Source organism: Ambystoma mexicanum, chromosome 13, assembly GCF_040938575.1.
Source record: "Ambystoma mexicanum isolate Mex_15411 chromosome 13, UKY_AmexF1_1, whole genome shotgun sequence".
Lineage (NCBI taxonomy): Eukaryota > Metazoa > Chordata > Amphibia > Caudata > Ambystomatidae > Ambystoma > Ambystoma mexicanum.
In genome coordinates this window covers 477,888,539-477,909,893 of record NC_090938.1, presented here as the reverse complement: position 1 = coordinate 477,909,893, position 21,355 = coordinate 477,888,539, and the positions used below count along the sequence as shown (strand labels likewise).

The window sequence follows — 21,355 nt, the reverse complement described above, 5'->3', positions numbered from 1 at the left end:
TCAAGGCTTCTTGATTACACAATTATTAATTCATTTAACAGTCAGTTTGAATAAGCCTCCTTCAGAAGGGGCAATATAACAGTAACACAAATACACTCCCAAATACACACTCTTAGTTTCTCTAAATCGGCAAGTACCCATTTGGGATGGCACACACACACACTTCATACACCGTCAGGTGACTTAAATAGCTAGGACACTGCAGACATTAATATATCATTGGTACATTTAGAGCAATACTGAGATGAATGTCAAAGAAAGGGGTTATTAGAATAAAACAAGATCACGCAAATATTCTGAAGCAGGTAAGTACTTTTGAACCCCCCAATGCAAAGTTAGTTAACCCCTTCCTGGAAGGAAAGGTAAAGCACAATGTCGGAGGTAAGAAGAGTCATTCAGGGAGCCAGGCCAGCCAATGTCAATTGGGTAAAAATCTAGGTGAGCTGAAGCACTTCTTGCGGGTAAGGGTCTTGCACAATGTTTTAGAAGTCTTTGTAGAAAAAGTAGAATCAATGTAGGGCCACAAGCTTTTAGGCTTGTGAGGGGTAGAAGATGCAAGCAACTCTACAAAAGCAACCAAGACAAGTCTCAACTGAGAACAAGTAAGTCTACACAACAAGAGGTATGTTCTCTTAAACTGTACAGTACCTTTTGGTTAGAAGAAATGGTTCCAGCTGGCTTCTGTTCCTGTGCAGCTCTGCAGATCCTGTTGTTCCTGGGCCTCAGTCGTGGGGACAAGGAGGAATTCTGGGGGACTCCCACACTGCAATGGGACGGTCAGCAGCAGCAAAGGGCAAACTTCAATTCAGTGGCACTTTGCAGTTTCAGCTCCTCGCTTTTCAGCAAATCGTACCACTGCGGTTCTCAACTACCACTTTGGACTTTCCTCGCATGTGGGGTCCAGCACTCTGTTGTGGCTCGGGCTTGGTCAGTCCTGCTTTCTGGGAGTCCGGAGGACCTTCCGGTAGCTTGGGGTCCAACAGAAGTGAAGCACTCCAGTCTGATGTTCCTCTCCCTCTCTCCCTGCCACTTTGGTTCCTGCAGCAGCAAGGAAGTATATCCAGCTCCGAGAGGATGTCAAGACAAGTTCATTTTAGAGTTGATTGGTCCCACCAACTCAAGGCGAGAAGTCATCCTTGGAGGGCTTCTATAGTAGATGCGATTTCGGAGCTTCAGCACAGCAGCAGGGCTTCACCAGGCAAATCAATGGTCCAGGAGTTGCAGCAGGCGTCTCTTCCAAGTTCATCTTCGTATTTCTTCGTCCAGTGGTCGACTCTGCCTTCCAAGCCAAAAAGCCTCACCTTTTATGCAGGTTTCTCCCATTCATTCCAGCCTAGCTGTCAATCAAACAGCAGGGTGGATGTCCTTGCCGGACAATCACCTTTGGCTGCATTCCTGTTAGCAAGGGGATTAAGCACAGGGAGTTTCGGGCACCTCCTCACTTGCTGCCCCTGCCAGACGCCCTGGAGCCAGAGGCGGGCTTCACTCGTGAATCCCGCCAAAGACAAAGCGAACAAAGGGACCAAACCTGGTTTGGCCTGCACCGCAAATCTCAAGAAGGACCTTTCCAGCAAGAAATGGTGAAAAGAGAAGACCAGGGACATTTTGACAAAAATGGCACCCAAGGGTGCTTTACTGCAGCTGCGAATACAGCCCGCGGTAAATGCACACCACGGTAGTAAAAACGAAACCACTGCCATCAGCCATTCAGTGAGTTCAGTGAGGAAAGGGTAACATAAAAATGTTACTTGAGAAGTTAGACAAAAGGGATACTATGTAACCCCTCCAGCACCCTATTGTAAGATAGTGTGTGCTGGGTCTAGAAAGTTACAAATGTAGGTAAAGTCAATTTCACTTTACTGCTCTGGGAAACAGTAGTTCATCCCAGAGAAGGTAGTTAAACCTTGGGGAAATCTAAGATACTTCCCTGTGTCACTGCACTAAAGGTGCTGTACGCCACAATGTAAAAGATGATGCCTATGTTGTTTGTCAGACTACACAACCAAAAGAAGCACACAGTACAAAAATCACATTAAAATACATGAGAGAGTGGGAAAAGGGGGCTCACTCTCTCCAGGTTAAAAAAAAAAACAAGTCCTCAAAAGCCAGCAAAGTGGCTGGGCGTCTTTAAGCTAGAGGGAATTGGCACATTTCTGAGAATTCTCCCTAACGTGTGCGTTGCTTTTAAGATGGCCAAGAGCTCCAGGAAGATCCTCTGGATTCGCAGGAAGCAGGACTGACGGAGCCTGAACCACCTCATCAGAGTGCTGGACTCCAGACGCAAGGAAAGTCCTTCTTGACAGCCAGGAACCGCAATGTTGCTATTTGCGGTAGACAGGAGGAGTTGAAACACCGAAGTGCCACTTGTTTGAAGATTGCTGGTTATCGTCGTTGACCGTCCCATTGCAGTGCAGGAGTCCCCAGACATCCTCCCTCTTGTCCCCACAACTGAGGCCCAGGAACATCAGGTTCTGCAGAGCTGCACAGGAACTGAAGTCATCTGCTGCCCTTTTTCTTTAACCGAACGGTACTGTTCAGTCTAAGAGAATTTACCTCTTGTTGTGTAACTGCCTTTGTTCTGTTGCCAAGACCTGTTGTGGTTGCTCTGCAGACTTGATGATAGCTTCTTTACTTCACAAGTGTAAACCGCTTGTGGCCCTGCTTTGAATTCTTCTTTTCTGCAAAGACTTCTAAAACATTGTGCAAGACTTTTACTTACCTGCAAGAAGTGCTTCAGCTCGCCTAGACTTTTGCCCAAGTGACTTTGGCCTAGCCTGGCTCCCTGAATGACTTCTGCCCACTGACATTGTGTTTTATCCTCCTTCCAGGAAGGGGTTAACTAACTTTGCATTGGGGGTTACCAAAAGTACTTACCTGCTTCAGAATATTTGTGTGATCTCTTGCTCTGTTATAATTTAAGTCTAATTCTAAATACAAACATTGGTATATTAATGTCCACAGTGTCCTAGATACTAAAGTCACCGGGGGAGTGTCTGTGTGCCATCCCAAAAGGCTACTTACTGATTAAGAATGTGGATTTTGGAGTGTATTTGTGTGTTACTGTTATATTGCCCCCCTTCTGAAGAAGGCTTACTCTAACTGACTGTTCAATTAATAATTGTTTAATCAAGAAACATTGTGTGTAAGAGTTTATTTGAAAACGTATCACTGTGAATCTTTCTGTAACTTCCCTACAGCTTGAGATAAGCCTGACTGCTCAACACACTACCAACCTGTGTAGTACAGAAGTGTACGAAAGGTTGGGTTCCTATTGCCAGGAGGTCAGGGTTGTTGTAGTGCACCCAAAGTGTACTGCATACAATCTTGTCTAACACTCCTCTCATGGAAGACTGCTTTCCTTGTGGCCAGCACCTCTGGCAGGAAGGTAGGTGAAATGTAGGCCCTATACTGCAAACCGCCTTATCTGACTTTCCACGAGTAGAGGGTGGTGCGGCAGACGCATCCCTCGTTTATGCCGAAGGTCCTGTCGGAATTCCACCTCAACAATCCTTTAGTGTTACCAATGTTTTTTCCGGCTGAAAAGGCCTTGCACTCGCTGGACGTTGCTCGTGCCCTGAAGTTCTACGTGGCGCACACAGTGTTTTCGGAATACGTCTCAACTATACGTGAACTTTGGTCCTGTGAACCATGGGAAGGCCTTATCCAAGGCTTCCATTTCAAAGTGGCCCTCCGGCTGCATCACGCACTTTCAACGGTTGGCGAACCGACCGCTGCCTGGCCATCCGAGAGCCCACTCCACCAGAACGATCGCTGCTACGACAGCATTCCTGTCTGGTGTGTACCTGCTGGTCCTCTGCAGGGCTGCTACGTGGAGGTCCACGCACACCTTCACCAGATTCTACTGCATTGACAGGGTTTACAGGGAGGGGTCCAGGGTCGGCCAAGCAGTGCTGCGCAGCCTGCTCAATTGAGGTGAGCATGTTACAGAGGTAAGGGTGATTGCTTCTGTTGAGCCTTGCCACCTCCCGTGGTTGTATAATATTGTACTGCTATGTATTCTTCATTCATGAGCATGTGAATCCATGCAGGACCCCATGCTGGAGATGTAACAAGTTACTTACCTGTAACTATTGTTATCCAGCATGGATTCACATGTGAACCCTCCCTCCTGCGGCTCTTCTTGGTCATACTGCCACTTTACGTGCTTACCAAATCTGAAGATGGCTGGCAGAGGAGGGGCTTAGGGAGAGGACCGTCATTGGCTGGGGGCAGTATTGCACAGAGTATAGCGATACAGAAGAAATAGTTTGAAAGTGTTTTTCTTTTAATGAGGATTCCCAGCTTGACCACAGGGAATATTCATGAGCATGTTAATCCATGCCAGACTCATGCTGGAGAACAGTAGTTACAGGTAAGTACATTTCTGTTCATTCTGTTACAGGGACAATCTTATCTTAAATGGCTGGTGGCAGTGAACCTTTTAACAAATTCCGTGCTCCTTTACCACGGTCTGTTTTCACAGCTGCAGTAAAGGCACCCATCGGTCCCCATTTTACCAAAATGGCCCCAGTCTTTTTTTGCCATTTTCCCACTTCTTGTCCCTTCTTGGACTTTTCCCCTGAATTCCAGGGCAGGACATTCCTTTGTGTGAATTTTATCAACAGCTGGAGACCTCGGTCAAGCCCGCCCAGGCTCCAGAATGTCTGAAGCCAGGAAGCGAGGGAGGAGCCCAAAACTCTGCAGCCCTTTGTCTTCCAGCCTGCCTGCGAGAATCCAGTTCAAACTGGTAGGCTGGCTGTCCTAAAAAGGCTGCCGACCTCCCAAGTTTGAATTTTGCGCATCTGTTTGATTGGCTGGGTTCCTGCATAAAAACCAACGGCATAAAGACTCCTTTCATCACAACCGGCGGGGGGTAAGGGGGGAAAGGGGATGAGGGGTGCAGTTCTTACAGTACAACCGATGTCCGGTCTTACGTTTTGTTTTGTTGGAAAATGGCAAAGACATTTTTAAAAAAACGTCTGATCCTGGAAGCTGAAGAGGTAGTCGACCACTGCACCTGAATTCGAAGAGGAAGATGAAGAAAACGCGTCTGAGGCGATTTCCAGCAACCAGAAAACCTGCTGTGTAACTGCAGACTGCTGTTACCCTTCCTTCTAACGGACCTAGTGACTCCGAAAAAGACGACCTGATCCAGAGCCTGGTGAGATCGACTAACCTCAAGAGGACCTGCATTTTGACCCATCCTACGTAGTGCTGCAACCTTGCCGGGCTGCAGTACCCCAATACCCTCGGACTGTGTGCCAGAGTGTGGTGCATGGTCTTGTGAATTGAGCTAAATCTTTTGTGGCAGCCTGCTGGACCTCCAGAGATGCAATTCCAGCCCTTGAAGCCCCCTCACCAGAATGTTGGACCAGATTAGCGATGCAAATCCAATCAGCGATATTCTGTCTACTTATGACTCCTGAAAAGAGCACCAAAACCACAGCCAGCCACTAATAAACTCTTTCCTGGAGCCTTCCCCGTTAATCCTTGCTGCAAAATCCACTTCAAAGTCCCGTCTTCCATCTTCATGACATGAATCCATTGACCAGGTTTTTGGCTGCAGATCCTGAAGTCTTCCTGCTGCAACTCTTCAACTCTTCTTCTGTGCTGAGGTACTGTTGGCTGGGTTATTTGCTTATCATAAACCTGTGTAATTTCTGTAAAGCTTTTGGGGACGTTTTCTTTGATTGGGAGTCCTCACCCAGGTACACTGCTGGAAACCTACTAGAATGTCTTCTCAGAAGTCCGGGGACACTAACCAACTCTAAAGTGAACTATTTACTTGTTTGAACAGTATTCCACAGGAACTCGACTTTTTCTGCAACTGAACCCGATCTCACCCTGCTTACAGCTGGCACCTAGACCATTAGTGTCCCTCCTCTGCCTCAACTCATGGAATAGAATAGGGAAGGATTGGATAACAAAAGGATTCTTCCTTTAAAAATATAAGTGTTTAAAAGTGTACTTACTTGTGAAAGAGTTATTTGGTAACTAACTCTGAGAGTGAGCAGTTACAAAAATTCTTACTTACCTTGAATGTGTTTTGCGCCATTCTGAAAAGTATATGCAAGGTTATTTTACTCACCTGTGAATTGTTTGTGCCTCTTCCCAAAAGTAATGCTCTTGGCTTCACTTAACTAGTTCTTCCAGAAGAACGTCAGTTCACCAACTTCGTCCTTCTTCCCCTGACCTGCCGTATATCCAATCTAACTAAGTCTGCCTTGGGTTTTACCTACCTTGAATTACATTGAGTCATTCATAAAGTGTACCATTGGGTTTTGATTTCTCTGTTCTGTTTCAGACAGATTCTAATTTAGTCTTAGGTTTATACTTTAAGTTGCTGAATAGCAATATTACACCAAAAGGTCTTACTTACCTAGTATAGCTGTGTGGTGTCCTGAATGTGGTTATATGTTTCTACTGTTCCTTGAATGAGTGTTCCACTATTCAAAAAAGTATACTTGCAGGTTGGTTTACTGAGTGATTCCTCAACTGAATTTCACTGCACAAACTGCTAGTGGCTTCTAACCTTGTATTACTGAAAGTGATCGGAAAGTAACTTATAGTTTGACTCCCCATGAATAGGTGTGTCCTATACTAAATGGGTTTGATAAGGTCTGACTTGCCTAGAAATACTGTTAGTTTTCTAAACGAGGTTTATTCTTTGGTCTGCGTACCTTCAAGAATTGTGTTGTGTTCTTTATATTGTGTTTATAATTCTATGACCAGGTACTAACCCCAAAGATTTATCCTGGCCTAATTTGTATTTATAATAAACCTTTATTTTGTATATTATTTCTGGTTTCCAGTGTTTGTTCAACCCTTGGTATACAAGTACTTTGTACCTTCATGCTGCCCTCCCTCCCTCCTAAAATAATCCTGGCTGCTCTGTCTATGCTACTATATACTCAGGTGGTACAGCCTTATACTAAGAGTGGAGTCTTGTACTATCTCAGTTAAATGATTTTACTAAGCCCTTAGTTGGATTTCAGAAAGCCTGTCCTAACATCAGTCAGTTGAAGCCTAGATGGATGGAAAAGGGCTGGTGGGGCTCGGCTACAGAAACCATTTTTTATTTTTTTGCTGACAAAAATGGAACCCCCAACAATATTGGAGACTGGGGCAATCTATGGCCTAGCAAGTACTGTGGCCATACAATGAGTAACTTTCAAAAATCTGTCCAGAAAATGCAACAAACATGTGTGATAGTACTTTGAACTTGCTTCCCTCTTTCTTTTTCAGATGGCGCATTTCCTCACACACTATGCTGACAAGATTGAGTCCATTCATTTTTCAGACCAGTTCTCCGGTCCAAAAGTTATGCAAGAGTACGTAGACCAGTGTTCATTTTATTGCAAGAAAAACTTGATGCACAGACTACTTTCAAAAATGGTCACGTTGAAATGTGTTTTATTGAGATGGGCAGCTTGCTGCTTTGATCTGAGGTGCTGTGTATCTTTTTAATCTTACTTGGTCTACATGAATATTTCACCTGAGGACTCATGCGAGTTTCAAATATTGATTGGGTCAGGGTCCCAGTTTCCCTTTGTGTAAGCTACATTAGTTGGCAGCCTTTAATATTTTAGTGGCATGTCTACCCAACCCTTGTCTAAATCAGTACCAGGTTCAACAGGCAGATGCTCCCATGATTCATGAGTAAATGTGCTATGGATGGGACCATAGTTTGGTTAGAATGTGCCTTTGCTTCTAGTGGTTGGTCCCCTTTATCATTTGCTGGCTTTTTGTTATCTTGACTCATTTTTGCTGACAGTGAGACTTCAGAGGTGTCCCCTGAAAGCTGCCCATAGTGTTACCAGGGCTAGGGCACTGTCAAAATTGGCTTTGGTACACAGTGAGTGCCATTACCCTGAAACATATTTATAGACTGGTGGTAGTTTTTATATTTTTTATTTGGCTGCACTGCATGGTAGCTTTTTTTGTGCATTAATTAGTAGCCACTAGCTCTCTGACTAAAATAACAATTACTACAACGTGTTTTTTTAAGTCATATGCCATTTTGGCTCATACTAATTGTGTGGTGTACATGCACTTTATTCCTTATTTAGATTATAAACTTTTTTTAATTCACATGAAAAGCACCAAAGTTTTGTATACCAATGAATCTGATTTTGCTGGTTCGTAGAATCCATTCCTTTTGTAGTTGTTGGAGATTTTCTTTTTTTTTTTTTTGCATGTCTTACCCTACCGGTCCTGAGCTTCCCAGCATTACTGCTGGACTCTGAATTTTTTTTTCTCACTCCAGAGATGTGCGAGACCTTTTTATCTCACTCGCCCTCCCCCCTCCTGCATGCACTTTAGTTTTGCGACCACTGTACCCTTTTTACAAGAAGCCTTCTGAGGTGGGACCTCTTACTTTAGTATCTGGCTCCATTTATTCCTATGGCAGTCCCCCACGGCTTACGTGGTGTGCTGCCAGGGACCCCTAGGGTCCCTATTGCTATGTCGTTTTGGGTCACTGAGTCCCTAGAATCCCCAGTGCAGAAGTGGTCACCTCCCTTTTGTGACCAGTGCATTTTGCTAACTGCAGCACAAGCCATAGTCTGCAAAGTGCCTGGGGGACACTTTAGCCCCATAAATGTATTCCAGGTAGCAGTTTTGCTACTTTCCATGCAGGATGGTGCCAGTTGTTACTTTTTAACCTATTCCTTGAGTGCATCACCCTGAGCTTCTGCTGCAGCCGTGATCGTGCACTAATGGAGACCATGTACTCAAAATGGCTCCCTTAACTCTTTGAATTCCTGTCCTATGTTATCAAGCCTTCTTCCTTTCCTGGTGGGGGGTGCTCTCTAAATGCAACCTGGTGGGCTTCTTGCAAGAAGCCTGCAAAGGTTTTCCTTTGTGTGTATACTGCCCGGAAATGGCGAGGGGGCTGTATATCCCCAATCCACATTCTTCCCGAAGTCTTGTCTGTTGTTGAGGAGATTCTGGGAGGCTGACTGTCCCCAGTTGGACAGCCACCTCCAGGTTTGGATATTGAAAGTCACGGCCAAACCCCTTTCCTATATATCTGGAGACCAGCTGGACCCAAGAACAAAGTTCATCACTGGACCTGAAGAGATCCAAAGAAGAAAATGACTAAGGGACGCCAGAGGACTGCTGCAGTGACAAATACTGGCCCAGTAAGAACTGCATCGTGCACCGCTACCTTCAATCTCCAATACTGGTAGGACCAACCAGTTACTTTTCCTACATGATGATTGTTGCCAGTTTTCTGTTGCTGGAACGTGCACCATTGCATTTGCTCTGCAATGCTTGAAACCAGACATACATCATTGGAAGGTTTCTAGCCAGCCAAACAAGCTGGTACTAATCATGGCCATCCTTGAGGCACAGCTAGGATACTGGTAGGATAGCTCAGCTGCAAAGTGTCCGCGCTTAGAAACCTCTGGGTATTTAAGCACGTTATAAATATGCAACTAAGACAAAAAAAAATAATTACGCAAAAAAAAAAATTCCTGTAACAGCGCCTTGATGCCCGCGGGCTGTGTGAGCGCTTTAAAAATGCAAATATATAGCTAGGTCGCTGGAAATCGGTTCTGCACTCTACCAAAAGACCTGCCCGCAGGGTGACCGAAGTTCAAACGCCCTGTTGGCAAGTACCTCCTGACCCTGTCTGGGATCCATGCATAGAGTTCATCTGTGAAGATTTTCGTGAGGTCCCTTCATCTACAATCGAAGGTCTCCAGGGGAATCTAAAGATGGCTTGGGATAACTTGACATCAAACCCGCGACCAGACGACACGACGCAACTACATTGGTGAGCCTTGCTTTCCCCAGTGATTTACTGTCCCCTAGGACTATTTCTAACTTGCTAGGGGCTTTGTTAGAGTAGATTTTCCATCTTGAGTGAAATTCTCACCACGTGGGAGTCGCACCCCCAGCCCTTTTCGCTGGACTCTTGTGTTTTTTTTTTTTTTACTGAAGCTTGACTGGTTCTTCTGAGTGAGTGGGGCCCTTTTTCCACACTCATTCATTCTTTTACTCTGATCATGGGAACCCCTTCTCTTTTTAAAAAAAGTTTTACCTCCTTTTTGGTATTTTGTTTTGGTGTCCTACCTTCCTCCATCTTCTCTGACATTTTACCAGAGTAGCACACAGCACTCTCTGCAGTGTTACTAGAAGCTCCTTGAGCTACCACTGGAAGATTTGTTTTAATTTTATTTGGGTTAACAAACTATTTCTAAGGCAGGGGGGTTACCTTTTAGCCTGCCCATGTGTTATGTTTTCAGATCAGAACACCACACCTTAAGTGGAGTGCTGAGGGGAAACATCTCCCTTTTCTCACTTCTCCAGTCAACCGAAATCACCAGTTCTTTGTCCTGCACAGTGCATGAGAGAAACCAGTTCTAACTCTGAGGCTGGCTGTGCTCATTTGACAGCCACCCCAAGTTTGAATGGTACATGGGATATGATTGGTGAGCTGAGACAGCATTCCCACATAACTCCCGAGCTCCTGGAGCAGAAACTGAGTCGACCACTGGAATAGAAGAATCTGAAGAAGCCAAAAGGAAGAAGACGCCAGACACTTCCAGTGTTGGGTAAGATTTTCATAGAAATGGTAAACCTTCCTGACCTAGTTCAACCCCAGAACTTTTTGTTTTCTAGTGAGAATATTCCCTAATACCTCTGAGTGGGAACTTTTTTCCACACTCCCAAAATCGTTTACTCTTTTTATAGGTATCATTTTTGTAGACTCTCCATAGTGTCTTTTTATAGTTATCATCTTTAACAACTTATTGGCAATAAGTGCCTGTTGTTGCTGGGTTGCCATAGGGGCTCCTCTTTACTTTATTTTGCTAACCTTGAAAGAACTACAGTTCCCAAGGGTAGAAAGGATCTTTGGATGCCTTTTACATTTTATTCGGTGAAGCCAGCACCCCGCACCTTACGGGGGTGTGCTGGGGAGATACAATGCATGCCTTTCACACTGAAACTGTAACAATTCCGCTACAGGGAAAAGCTTACCTTCAGTGGCTGGTGGCAGTTGTTGGGGAGAATTCTCAAAGATGTGCTAATTCCCTCCACCTTAGAGACCCCCAGCAACTTTGCTGGATTTTGAGGACTTGATTTTTCTTAACCTGGAGAGAGTGAGACCATTTTTCCCCACGCTCTCATGTATTTTAATGTGATTTTATACACTGTTTCTTTTTGGTTATGGAGTCTAACCAACTCCATAGGCATCATCTTTTACAATTGTCACAAAGCACCTTCAGTGCAGTGCCACAGGGAAGTCTTCCAGATTTCCCAAGGTTTAAGTACCTTCTCTGGGATCAGCTACTGTTTCCCAGAGCAGTAAAGTGAAATTGACTTTACTCAGGATTGTGCTTGCTAGACCCAGCACACTCTATCTTACAATAGAGTGCTGAAGGGGTTACTTAGTATCCCCTGTGTCGAAATGCTCATGTAACGTTTTTGTTACCCTTTCCTCAATTGACTGGCTGGTGGCAGTGGTTTCATTTTGAACTACCTTGGTTTGTACTTACCGCGGCCGTTCGCGGCTCTTGTAAAGTAACCCCGGGAGCCATCTTTGCTAAAATGGTGCCCCGTCTTCTTTTTTCGCCAGGTCTTTATAGAAAGGTCCTTCTCAAGAGTTTCTCTGCGTGCCAAACCAGGTTTGGTCTCTGTCCTCATTTCACCTTTGGCAGGGTTTCTGAGAAAACCCTGAATCTGGCTCCAGAGTGTCTGGGGAGGGCAGGAAGTGAGGGAGGTGCCCGAAACTCTGTGCTTCATCTCCTAGGAGACCCAAATGCACTCTGGTGATTGGCTGGCTGACTGTCCGGCAAGGACAGCCACCCTGCTGGGTGAGTGACAGCTAGGCTGGAATGAATGGGGGGAAGCTGGATAAAAGGCGAGTCTCCTGGACTGGAAAGCAGTCGACCACTGGAACGAAGGAACCGAAGATGAGCTGGAAGAGGACGGCTGCCGCAACTCCTGTAATGTTGGTTTACCAGGTGAAGCCCTTCTGCACGTCCGAATTGCCAAGTTCATCTCAACAGAGAAGCCCCGTCAAGGACGACTTCTTCCTTTGAGTTGGTGGGACCAATCAAAACGTAAGCCACCTGGATACCATTCTCGAAGCTGGTTAGGATAAACCAGGGGGAAGGACACCAGCTTGTGTGCTTGAGGAATAGCTACTCGAACTCAAGCGACTCTATTTTGTCCACGTTTTCCGACTATCTCGTGCAGTGCAGGAGTCCCCCGACGTCCTCCTTGTTGTCCCCATGACTGAGGCTTAGGAACAGTGAGATCTGCAGGAACCATCTTCTTCAGCTGCAGCTTTTGCTTCATACTAAGGTACTGTGCCAACCCGCTTCAGAGAACGCTTCTCTCACAGTGAAAGTTTGTGGAACTTTCCCAACTTGCAGGCCTAATCAGCTTGTGACCCAACATAGGATTCTTTTTCGTACAAACTACTTCTGAGAACTATGGCAAAGACTACCTTGTACTTCAAGAACTGCTATTTCCTATCCAAGGCACTAGTCCATTGAATTTGGCATATGCCTATTGAACTAAATCGAGCCATCTAGTGAACTATAACTATTTGCACTGCCTAAGAAAGTATGTGATCTATTCTGCTAACTCGTGACTTTTTGCTCCCATTGAAAGTAACTGAAATTCCATTTTGCTCCTATTTCAGGGGAGCCTAATTTGTTCAGAAACTTATTGGTTTGCTACTGAAGTGTGTTTGTGTATAATACCAAGTTGCCTCTTTCTAGTGAATGTTTTCTAAATGATTGTGTAATAAATTGATAAGTGTTTTCCCAGGAAGCCTTGAGTATAAGTGTCTACTTGAACCACTGTGATTGTAAGACCTCTGTGTAACCTCTTGTACTGCTCACATTTCGTCTTGAGATAAGCCTGGCTGTTCAGCTCATTACCACAAAACTCTGTAGTACAGACTTATACCAAAAGTTTGTTTTTGCTTACACCTGTAGTCCTAATTGTATGTGGTGGTCCCAGAGGGTCCTGCATGCAATTTTGCCTATCACCCTGCAAGGACGACTTCCCCCTTTTGAGTTGGTGGGACCAATCAACTCCAAAGTAAGCCACCTGGACACCCATGTCGGAGCTCGTCATTTCCTCAGAGTTGCTGCAGGAACCACATAGCCAGGGAGAGGGACACCAGATTGTGTGCGTTACTTTTATGCTGGCCTAAAGCTTTTGGAAGATCCTCTGGATTCCCACGAAGCAGGACTGACCTAGCCTGGGCCCCCTCAGCAAAGTGTGGGACCCCAGAAGTAAGGACAGTCCACCTTGACAGCCAGGAACCACGCTTATTGCCATTTGCTGTACCGCAAGGAGCTGAAACACGAAACAGCCACCGAATGTAAAGTTTGCCAGTGGCCAGTTTTGACAGTGCTGGTGCAGTGCAGGAGTCCCCCGACGTCCTCCCTCTTGTTCCCCACGACTGATGGCCCAGGAACAGAGAGAGCTGCACAGGAACAGAAGTCGCTGGCTGCCTCTTTTCCTCTTTACCGAAGTACTGTAAAACAAGTCTAAGGGAAATTTATCAGATGCTATGATGCCAGTGATCCGGGGCGTAGCTATCGACTGCACAGCGGCACATAAACGCAAACACAAACTCCAACTCTCCAAGCTGGAGGCAGAAGTGGCAGGCAAAGAGGCGATTTACAAACGCAGCCAGTCGGCAAGAGCGTGGAGAGACCTTAGAAGGGCCAAAGCTGCACTCGAGTTGCACCTGGCAGATCGAACGGCTCGTGCATTGGCATACACGAAACAGTACTACTATCTCAATAGTAACAAGGCCAACTGCCTGCTAGTGCACAAACTCAAGAAGCTACATTCCAGGAACAACATTCTAGTCCTCCAGGACCGGGAGGGTAAACCCTGCTGTTTCGGAGGTGGAAAAGCTGGACTTCATGACCGAACACCATAGAGGCGTAATGTCGGGCGACCCCACCAATAAGGAAGCGCAACTCTGTTACCCGCTAACTATTCAAAGACCCCTCTCCATCCGCAGCTGGACTCTCTTGAAATCCCCATCTCCACTAAAGAAGTGACCGAAGTCATACGCTCCTTGATGGGCTGTCGGACATGTTATATAAAAAATATATTCACATCCTGGCCCCCTCTAACACCTTCTTGGTGACAGGCTGTACCAGCCCATCCATGAAAGACTCCCTCACAGTTCTGATACTAAAGCCTGGGAAGGACCCCGAACTCTGCTCGTCATATCACCCCATTGCACTGCTGAACGTTGACTTGAAAATCTTCTCTAAGCTCCTAGCACGCAGGGTGGCGAAAATTCTCCCGGACCTGATCCACCCGGATCAGGCGGGATTTATCCCTGGCCGCAATGCCTTAGACAACACTAGGCGCACTCTGAACGTCATCGAGTTGGCGAATAGAAGGGGGAGAAGGTGGCGATCCTGTCTCTCAATGCTGACAAGGCCTTCGATATGCTCGACAGGGGTTATATGGAGGAAACACTGAAGCACTTTGGCTTTGGGCTGAAATTCTTCAGATGGACGCTGGCGAACTACCGACACCCCACCACGGCTCTTTGTATAAATGGCAGCAAATCCCCAATGATTGTAATAACCAGAGGCACTCTGCAGGGCTGCCCCGTGTCCCAGCTCATTTTTGCATTATCTATGGAGCCATTTGCTGCCAGAGTTCGTCAAAACCAGCTGATGCGGGGTCTTGAGTTTAAGGACGAAACCTATAAAGCAGCCTTATATGCCGATGACGTGCTGTTGACTTTGACCCAGCCGGAAGCCACTCTCGATGCCCTATGGGAGGAATTAGACTGCTTCAAAGCAGCATCAGGCTTTACCATCAACCTTATGAAATCTACAGCCCTGGGCATCAATATCCCAAAGGCCTTGGTGGACTCCTTTGCGGCCAACTTCCCGATCCCATGGGCAAAAACCCACCTTAACTATATGGGCATCCGGCTCCCTAAATCCATAAAACGAACTTGCAAGGTGAACTTTCCAGCCCTGCTTAAAGATCAACAGTCGGATCTCTCTCGCTGGCAGAAACAGGAGACCTCCTGGACCGGGAGGATCACAGCAGTCAAAATGAATCTGGTACCCAGACTATTCTACCATTGCCAGGCCCTCCTAGTTCCTATCCCAAAAAAGATGGGCAGAAACTGCAGGCAGGCATCTTGAAATTTGGCTGGGTGCGGGGGGAGCCACGCATCACCAGAATTCATGCTCCGGAGCCCGGGGATCGGTGGAATGGGGGTCCCGGAGGTGGACAGATACTGCCTAGCGGCCCATTTCTCAGCAGCATTAGTGTGGCAATCGGGCACTAACAGACCCTGCTAGCTGAAGTTTTAGGAAGCCTGGAGCAGCTATCCCCTGGGGTCCCTCCCGCACATCGCCTGGCCTAGGACTCCTACAAACGCGGAGCCTGTGCTGGCAACCAGGACTACGGTGGAGAGCTGGAGAATGGCAGCCCTGAGGTGGAGCTGCCCGTAGTACGTTGGGCCCGCTGTCCCTAATCTGGGAGAACCCAGACTTCACCCCCGGACTGGAGCCGAATGATTTTGCTAGGTGGAAGACGGGCGGGTTGAAATGTATCGCAGACTTTTTCACGGACGGCACCCTGCTCACTTTTGAGGGCTGTAAACGGAAGTTCCAGGTCCCGGAAAGCAAGCGTTTTCGTTATGCCCAGCTGCGCCACTGGTTATCCCACGACTTGGTCAGGACACACAGGGGACGAGACTTAATGGCTCTGGAACGAAACCTGACGGCGTCCCCGGCCAGGGGGAACATTTCAACCTTGTACTAACTATTAGACAGAGGTGCCCCTAGCGGAAAGGAACCCTATATGGAACGATGTGAGCGGGACCTAGGTAAAGAACTGGATGAGGCAAGCTGGAACCGGATCTGAACGAGGGCTCCTGGGAGCTCCAAGTGTGTCACAAACAAGGATGGGGCAATCAAGGTCTGGTACAAGTGGTACTTGACACCGGAGGTCCTGCACAAGAGCAACCCTGCGATCCCACCGCGCACTGCTGGAGGGGCTGCTCTGACACTGTTTCTCTATTCCACCTCCTGTGGACATACCCGAAAGCGACCCAGTTCTGGAGAGAGGTCCTGGAGCAGATCAAACTAATCACCGGTCTTTCAATTCTGTGGAACCTGGCCATAATCTTGCTGGGTGACACTGGTGAGGGTCAATTCCCGCTAATTGGGCGACTGGTTACCCTCTGCACACATCTGCTCACGGCTGCAAAAATCTCTATAGCTAGGCTGTGGAAACACCCAGAGGGCTCAGCAATTCCTATGTGGTGGGCCACGTGTTGGGACATACTGGCCGCTGAAAAGATTGCTGCCCTACGCTTTGGGACCAGAATCAAGTTCGACAGCATTTGGGCCCCCTTTCTGGATTATGTACAACAATTCCCCGGAGTGGCCAGGCAGCCACTGACCCTCCGCTGGATGGCGAAATACGACTGATCTGATTCACATCCCCTCCAGTGGCGTCTGGGTGGCCCTATGCAAGATCACCTTTAACCAAAGCGTTTCGTGGCCCGAGATCCCGCTCCTTATACAGTTTTGAACTGGAGGGCTCTGGCCCGCCATGAACCCCAGAGACCGCTCCCGATGTCCCCGATAGTGACCTGGAGCTGCCACCACCCCTCCGAAACCCTGCTTGAGACCCCCCTCTAATTTTGTTGTGCTCTTGCGAGTTTGATGCTTGGTTTTGTTTTGATTATTTTCTTTAATTGACTTATGACTTGAATAATGTATACAGCATTATGTCAATAAAAGTTCAATAAAAAGCCTTGTGGAAAAAAAAGAAGTGCTTGTAACTTCCACAACTCACAAGCCTAATCAGCTTGTGGCCCTACATTTGATTTGTGTTTTCATAGGCCCTTTCCTCTTCTCTCTCTACACCTCCCTCATTGCTCCTATTATCTCCTCGTTTGGCATCTCCCTCCACTTCTACGCCGACGACACACAACTCTTCCTCTCTTTCTCCTCCTTCTCTACTGACCTCCACCTACAACTCTCTTCCTGCCTTACTGCCATTAAGAACTGGATGTCTTCCCGCTTTCTCTCTCTCAATACAGACAGGACAGAAGTGCTATTCTTTCCCTCTAACTCTCTTCCCCCTCCCTCTCCTCCTCCGTTCATTCACTTCCCTCCCTCCAACCTTCCTATCTCTCTTCAAGCTCGTAACTTAGGCGTCCTCTTCGACTCCTCCCTCTCCTTCTCCCAGCACATCTCCCTCACTTCTCGCACCTGTCGCTTCCACCTCTTCAACATTCGCAAAATCCGTCTCTCACTTTCCACGCCACTAAACTCTTAATCTCCTCCCTTATCTTCTCCCGCCTTTTCTACTGCTCTTCCTTACTCTTTGGACTTCTTACTTCTCGACTTGCCCCTCTTAAATCCATCTACCACTCTGCTGTTCGGACCCTCTGTCTCCTCACCCCCCGTGACTCCATCTCTACCTCTCTCTCTCCTACCTTGGCTGGCTTCCCTTTCACTCCCAACTTAAATTCCAATTCCTATGCCTTGTCTTCAAATCTCTCCATGGTCTTGCCCCCCCCTTATCTCTCCTCCCTTCTCTCCTTCTACTCCCCCTCCCGTTCCCTTTGTTCCGCTGATCATTTCCTCCCCGCTTCACCCCCACCCCACTGTGCCTAGTCCCGTTTTCGCTCCTTCCAACTCTTAGCACCCCTACATTGGAACTCCCTTCCTCTTGATATCCGTTCTTCCCCCACCTTCACCTCATTCTGCACTTCCCTTAAATCTCTCCTTCTCCATCCCCCGCCTTGAAATCCCTCCCCCTTCCACCTCCCCCACTCTTATCCCCAACTTTCCCCCCTCCCTTCTCCTACCTTCCCACCTCCACCCTCCCCCTTCCTCCTCCTTCCCTCTTCTTCCACTCGCCCCCTACCCTGTCCCTCTCCACGTCCTCCTTATCCCACTCAGTTAATTGCTCTTCACACTGTTTTATTGCTTGATCGATTCATATTGTAATTGCTTCACTGTTATATCGTTCAAGTTTCATGTATTGTTGTTCCATGTACAGTGCTTTGGCATAAGGCGCTTTATAAATAAACAAATAAAAATACAAACTTGTGCAAAGACTTTTCCATTACTTGCCAGAAGTGCTTTATCCGATCCAAGACTTTTGCCCACTGACTTTGGTTTAGCCTATTGAATTGAATGACTCTTCTAGTGAACTCTAAAAGTATCTGCACTGCTTAAGAATATTTTTTCTCTTGTGTTCTAATAACCTTTGCCTTTTACCACCTTTTTAAAGAGTATTCTGAATACCAACAGTAAGGTATTAATGTCCCCAGAATCCTTGTTACTGAAGTCAACTGTGGGTGTAGGTTGTGTCTGTGGGCCATCCCAAAAGGGCCTCGTCTGATTCCAAAACTCAGAGTACAGTATTGAAGTATATATTTGTTACTATTCTATTGCTCTCTTCTGCAGAAGGCTTTATAACTGACTGATAAATTGTTTATGCAAGAAACCTTTAGTGTAAGAGTTTATTTGAATACACGTATCTATGAATCTTGGTGTAAATCCACTAAAGCTTACATTTCCCCTCTTCAGATAAGCATGGCTGCTCAACACGCTACCAAAACTGTGTACTACAAGCTTATACCAAAGGTTGGGTTGCCTATTCCTGTAGTCATAGTTGTTTGTAGTGTTGTAGTGTTCCTAGAGGGTACTGCATTCAAACGTTGCCTAACAACAGTGATACATTTTATAAATGTATATGCACCTTTACCATGGGCTTTGTTCACAGTTGCAGTAAAGGCACCTAACGGTGCTAATTTTACCAAAATGGCCAGTCTTCTTTTTTCGTCATTTTAGTGTTTCTTGTACTTTCTTGTCCCTTCCCTGACATCCAGGGCGTGAAATTCCTTTGTGTGATTTTGATCTTCGGCGGGAGTCCCCTGGACCCCAGCCCAGGCTCCAGTCTTTCTGTGAGGACAGCAATCAAGGGAGGCGTCCAAAACTCCACAGCCCTTTGTCTTCCTCCTTGCCTGAATGGGGACAAATCCCAGTTGGGGGGGGGGGGGGGGGCGGGCTGTCCTGATTGGACAACCAGCCCACCCCTTGTTGTAAAATGCAGGGAGAGAATGCAAAAGTTGTGCGGTAGTTCCTGATAAATACTGCGAAGTTGAAGTAGTCGACCACTGAAACCGAAGAGGATGATGGAAAAGCAGCTGAGACGATTTCCAGCGACCAGAGTGCCTGCTGTGTAACCGGAGCCTGCTATAGACCTTCCTTCCAATCGACCTGGGGACTCCGAAAACGACAACTCAAACCCAGAGCCTGGTGAGACCCACTAGACTCGAGGACCTGCATTTTGAGCCATCCCATGTGTTACCCTGGGACCTCGAGCCACTGTGCGGTGCAGAGTCTTCTGAATTCCAAATCTCGCTGAAACTTCGTGGGCATCCTGGTGGAGCTGCAGAGACAAGAATCCAGTCCGAAACGTCCCCTCAAGAGTGCTGGACCTTTGTAATGACGAGAATTCAAACGCGATTTTCTGTCTTCTGTGCTGCTTGAAAAGGCGGCAAATACGCAGAACCGCATTCAGCCGCGAGGAAAACCTTCGCCTAGAGCCTTCTTCATTGATCCCTGCTGCAGTCACTTCCAAGGTCCTGTTTTCAGTCACCACGACAAGGTATCCACTGTCTGGGTTTTTGGCTGCAGATCCTGAAGTCCTCCTGCTGCAAATTCTTCAATGCGGAGGTACTGTTTGCTTGGGTTACTTATCTTCAGTCTCTCAGGATTTCTGTGTAGCTGTGGGGTGTTTTCTGTGATTGCAAGGTTTCTCGTCCAGTGCACCCAGTCCCACTGCTAGAATCCTGCTTGGGTGTGTACTCGGCTGTTTGCTCAGTCTTCCTAAGGAACTCAGACTTTTGCTACTTAAGAAGCTATTCTGACACTGTCTGTTGGTCACTAGGCCCTGTGACCCCCCCTTCTGCTACTGAGAAAACCCGTGCTCCAAGAACCAGGGAAAGCCTTTTAAAGGATTGGGACTTTTGCCTAGAAAAGAAAATAAGTGTTTAAAAGTTACTTACTTGTAAAGAGTTGGGTGCTAACTAAGTTCTTACTTATCTTGGATGTGTGATGCACTATTCTCAAATGTATGGTTAACATTTTCTTTCCTTAGAAACCGTTTTGCCATTCTAATAGAAAGCAGATGTGAAGGTATATTACTCACCTGTGATTAGGTTGTGATTCTTCCCAAAAGTAATGTGTTGGTTTCACCAGATTATTCCTGCAGGATAATTGTATGAATGCCCCCCAAGTAGGTCTTGCTTCCCCTGACTTGCTGCTAACCTGTCCAGAATAAGTCTGTATTAGGTTGTTGCCTACCTAGAATAACCAAGTCATTCAGTAAAGTGTAACATTGGGGTTTGCTTTCCCTGTACTGTTGTAGACAGACACAAGAAGTGTCTGTGGGTTCTATCTGTCCCATATAAGTCATACATACGTTACTTGTATAGCTGGCTGGGAAAGATCTAACCTGGGCTTCATTAAAGCGTATGGGTTTTACTTGCACTGAGTTAGCTTTGTGCCACCCAAAAATAAGTTACCAGAGTTACTGCTTATCTCTATCTGCAATTCACTGATCTCAAAAGCGCCTGGAATTGAATATTACATCCTTGGGTTTTACTCATCTAGTATAACTGTGTGTTATCACAAAAGTAGTGATAGGTTTTTACTGTACCTAGAGTAAGTGTACCACTATTCACAAAGTATATTGTCCAGATGGCTGATTATGTGATTTAGTACAAAGTCACTGTACAACTGGTAGGGTCTACTGCCCTTGCATTACTGAATGTAATTGTGAAAGTAACCATTGGTTTCTACTCCCCAAGAATAGGTGACCTATACTGAATGTGTATGAAAAGGTTTGACTTCCCTAGAACTACTGTTAGGTGTTCCAAATAAGGTTTATGCTTTGGTCTGTGCACCTTCAGGCATAGTGTGGTGTTTTTATAATTGTGCTTACATATAATGTGTTAGTACTTATTTCCCTCAAGACTTATCTGGGCCTACTTGTAGTTAAATAAATCATATATTTGTACATACATAGTGTTTCTTTGGACCATTTGTATTACAATTTCATTTGTAATGTTTCTACAGCCTTCTCGCCCTCCTAAGATAACCCCTGGCTGCTCTGTGTACGCTACCCTGTACTGGAGTCTTGTACTGCCTCAGTTGAATGGTTTTACTAAGCCCTTAGTTGTACTAGAGAAAAACTGTCTTCACATCCAGCTACCGCCAGAGCCTCTGCCTCTGCTGTCACAACCTCCACTTCTGAGCAACAAGGAAGATCTGAATGAGACGTCTTCCCTTGGACTGGTGGG

The 21,355-nt window shown here is 46.5% G+C and overlaps 1 protein-coding gene across 2 annotated transcripts in view; it reads left to right on the top strand.

Moving 5' to 3' along the window:
• The window catches only part of CCDC47 (coiled-coil domain containing 47), a 454,951-nt gene that overhangs the window by 309,138 nt on the left and 124,458 nt on the right, over positions 1 to 21,355 (top strand). For both annotated transcript variants that reach the window (XM_069634111.1, XM_069634112.1), the window contains exon 9: positions 7,246 to 7,331. In XM_069634111.1, the coding sequence (XP_069490212.1) occupies positions 7,246 to 7,331 (86 nt within the window). The remainder of the gene's footprint in view (positions 1 to 7,245; positions 7,332 to 21,355) is intronic.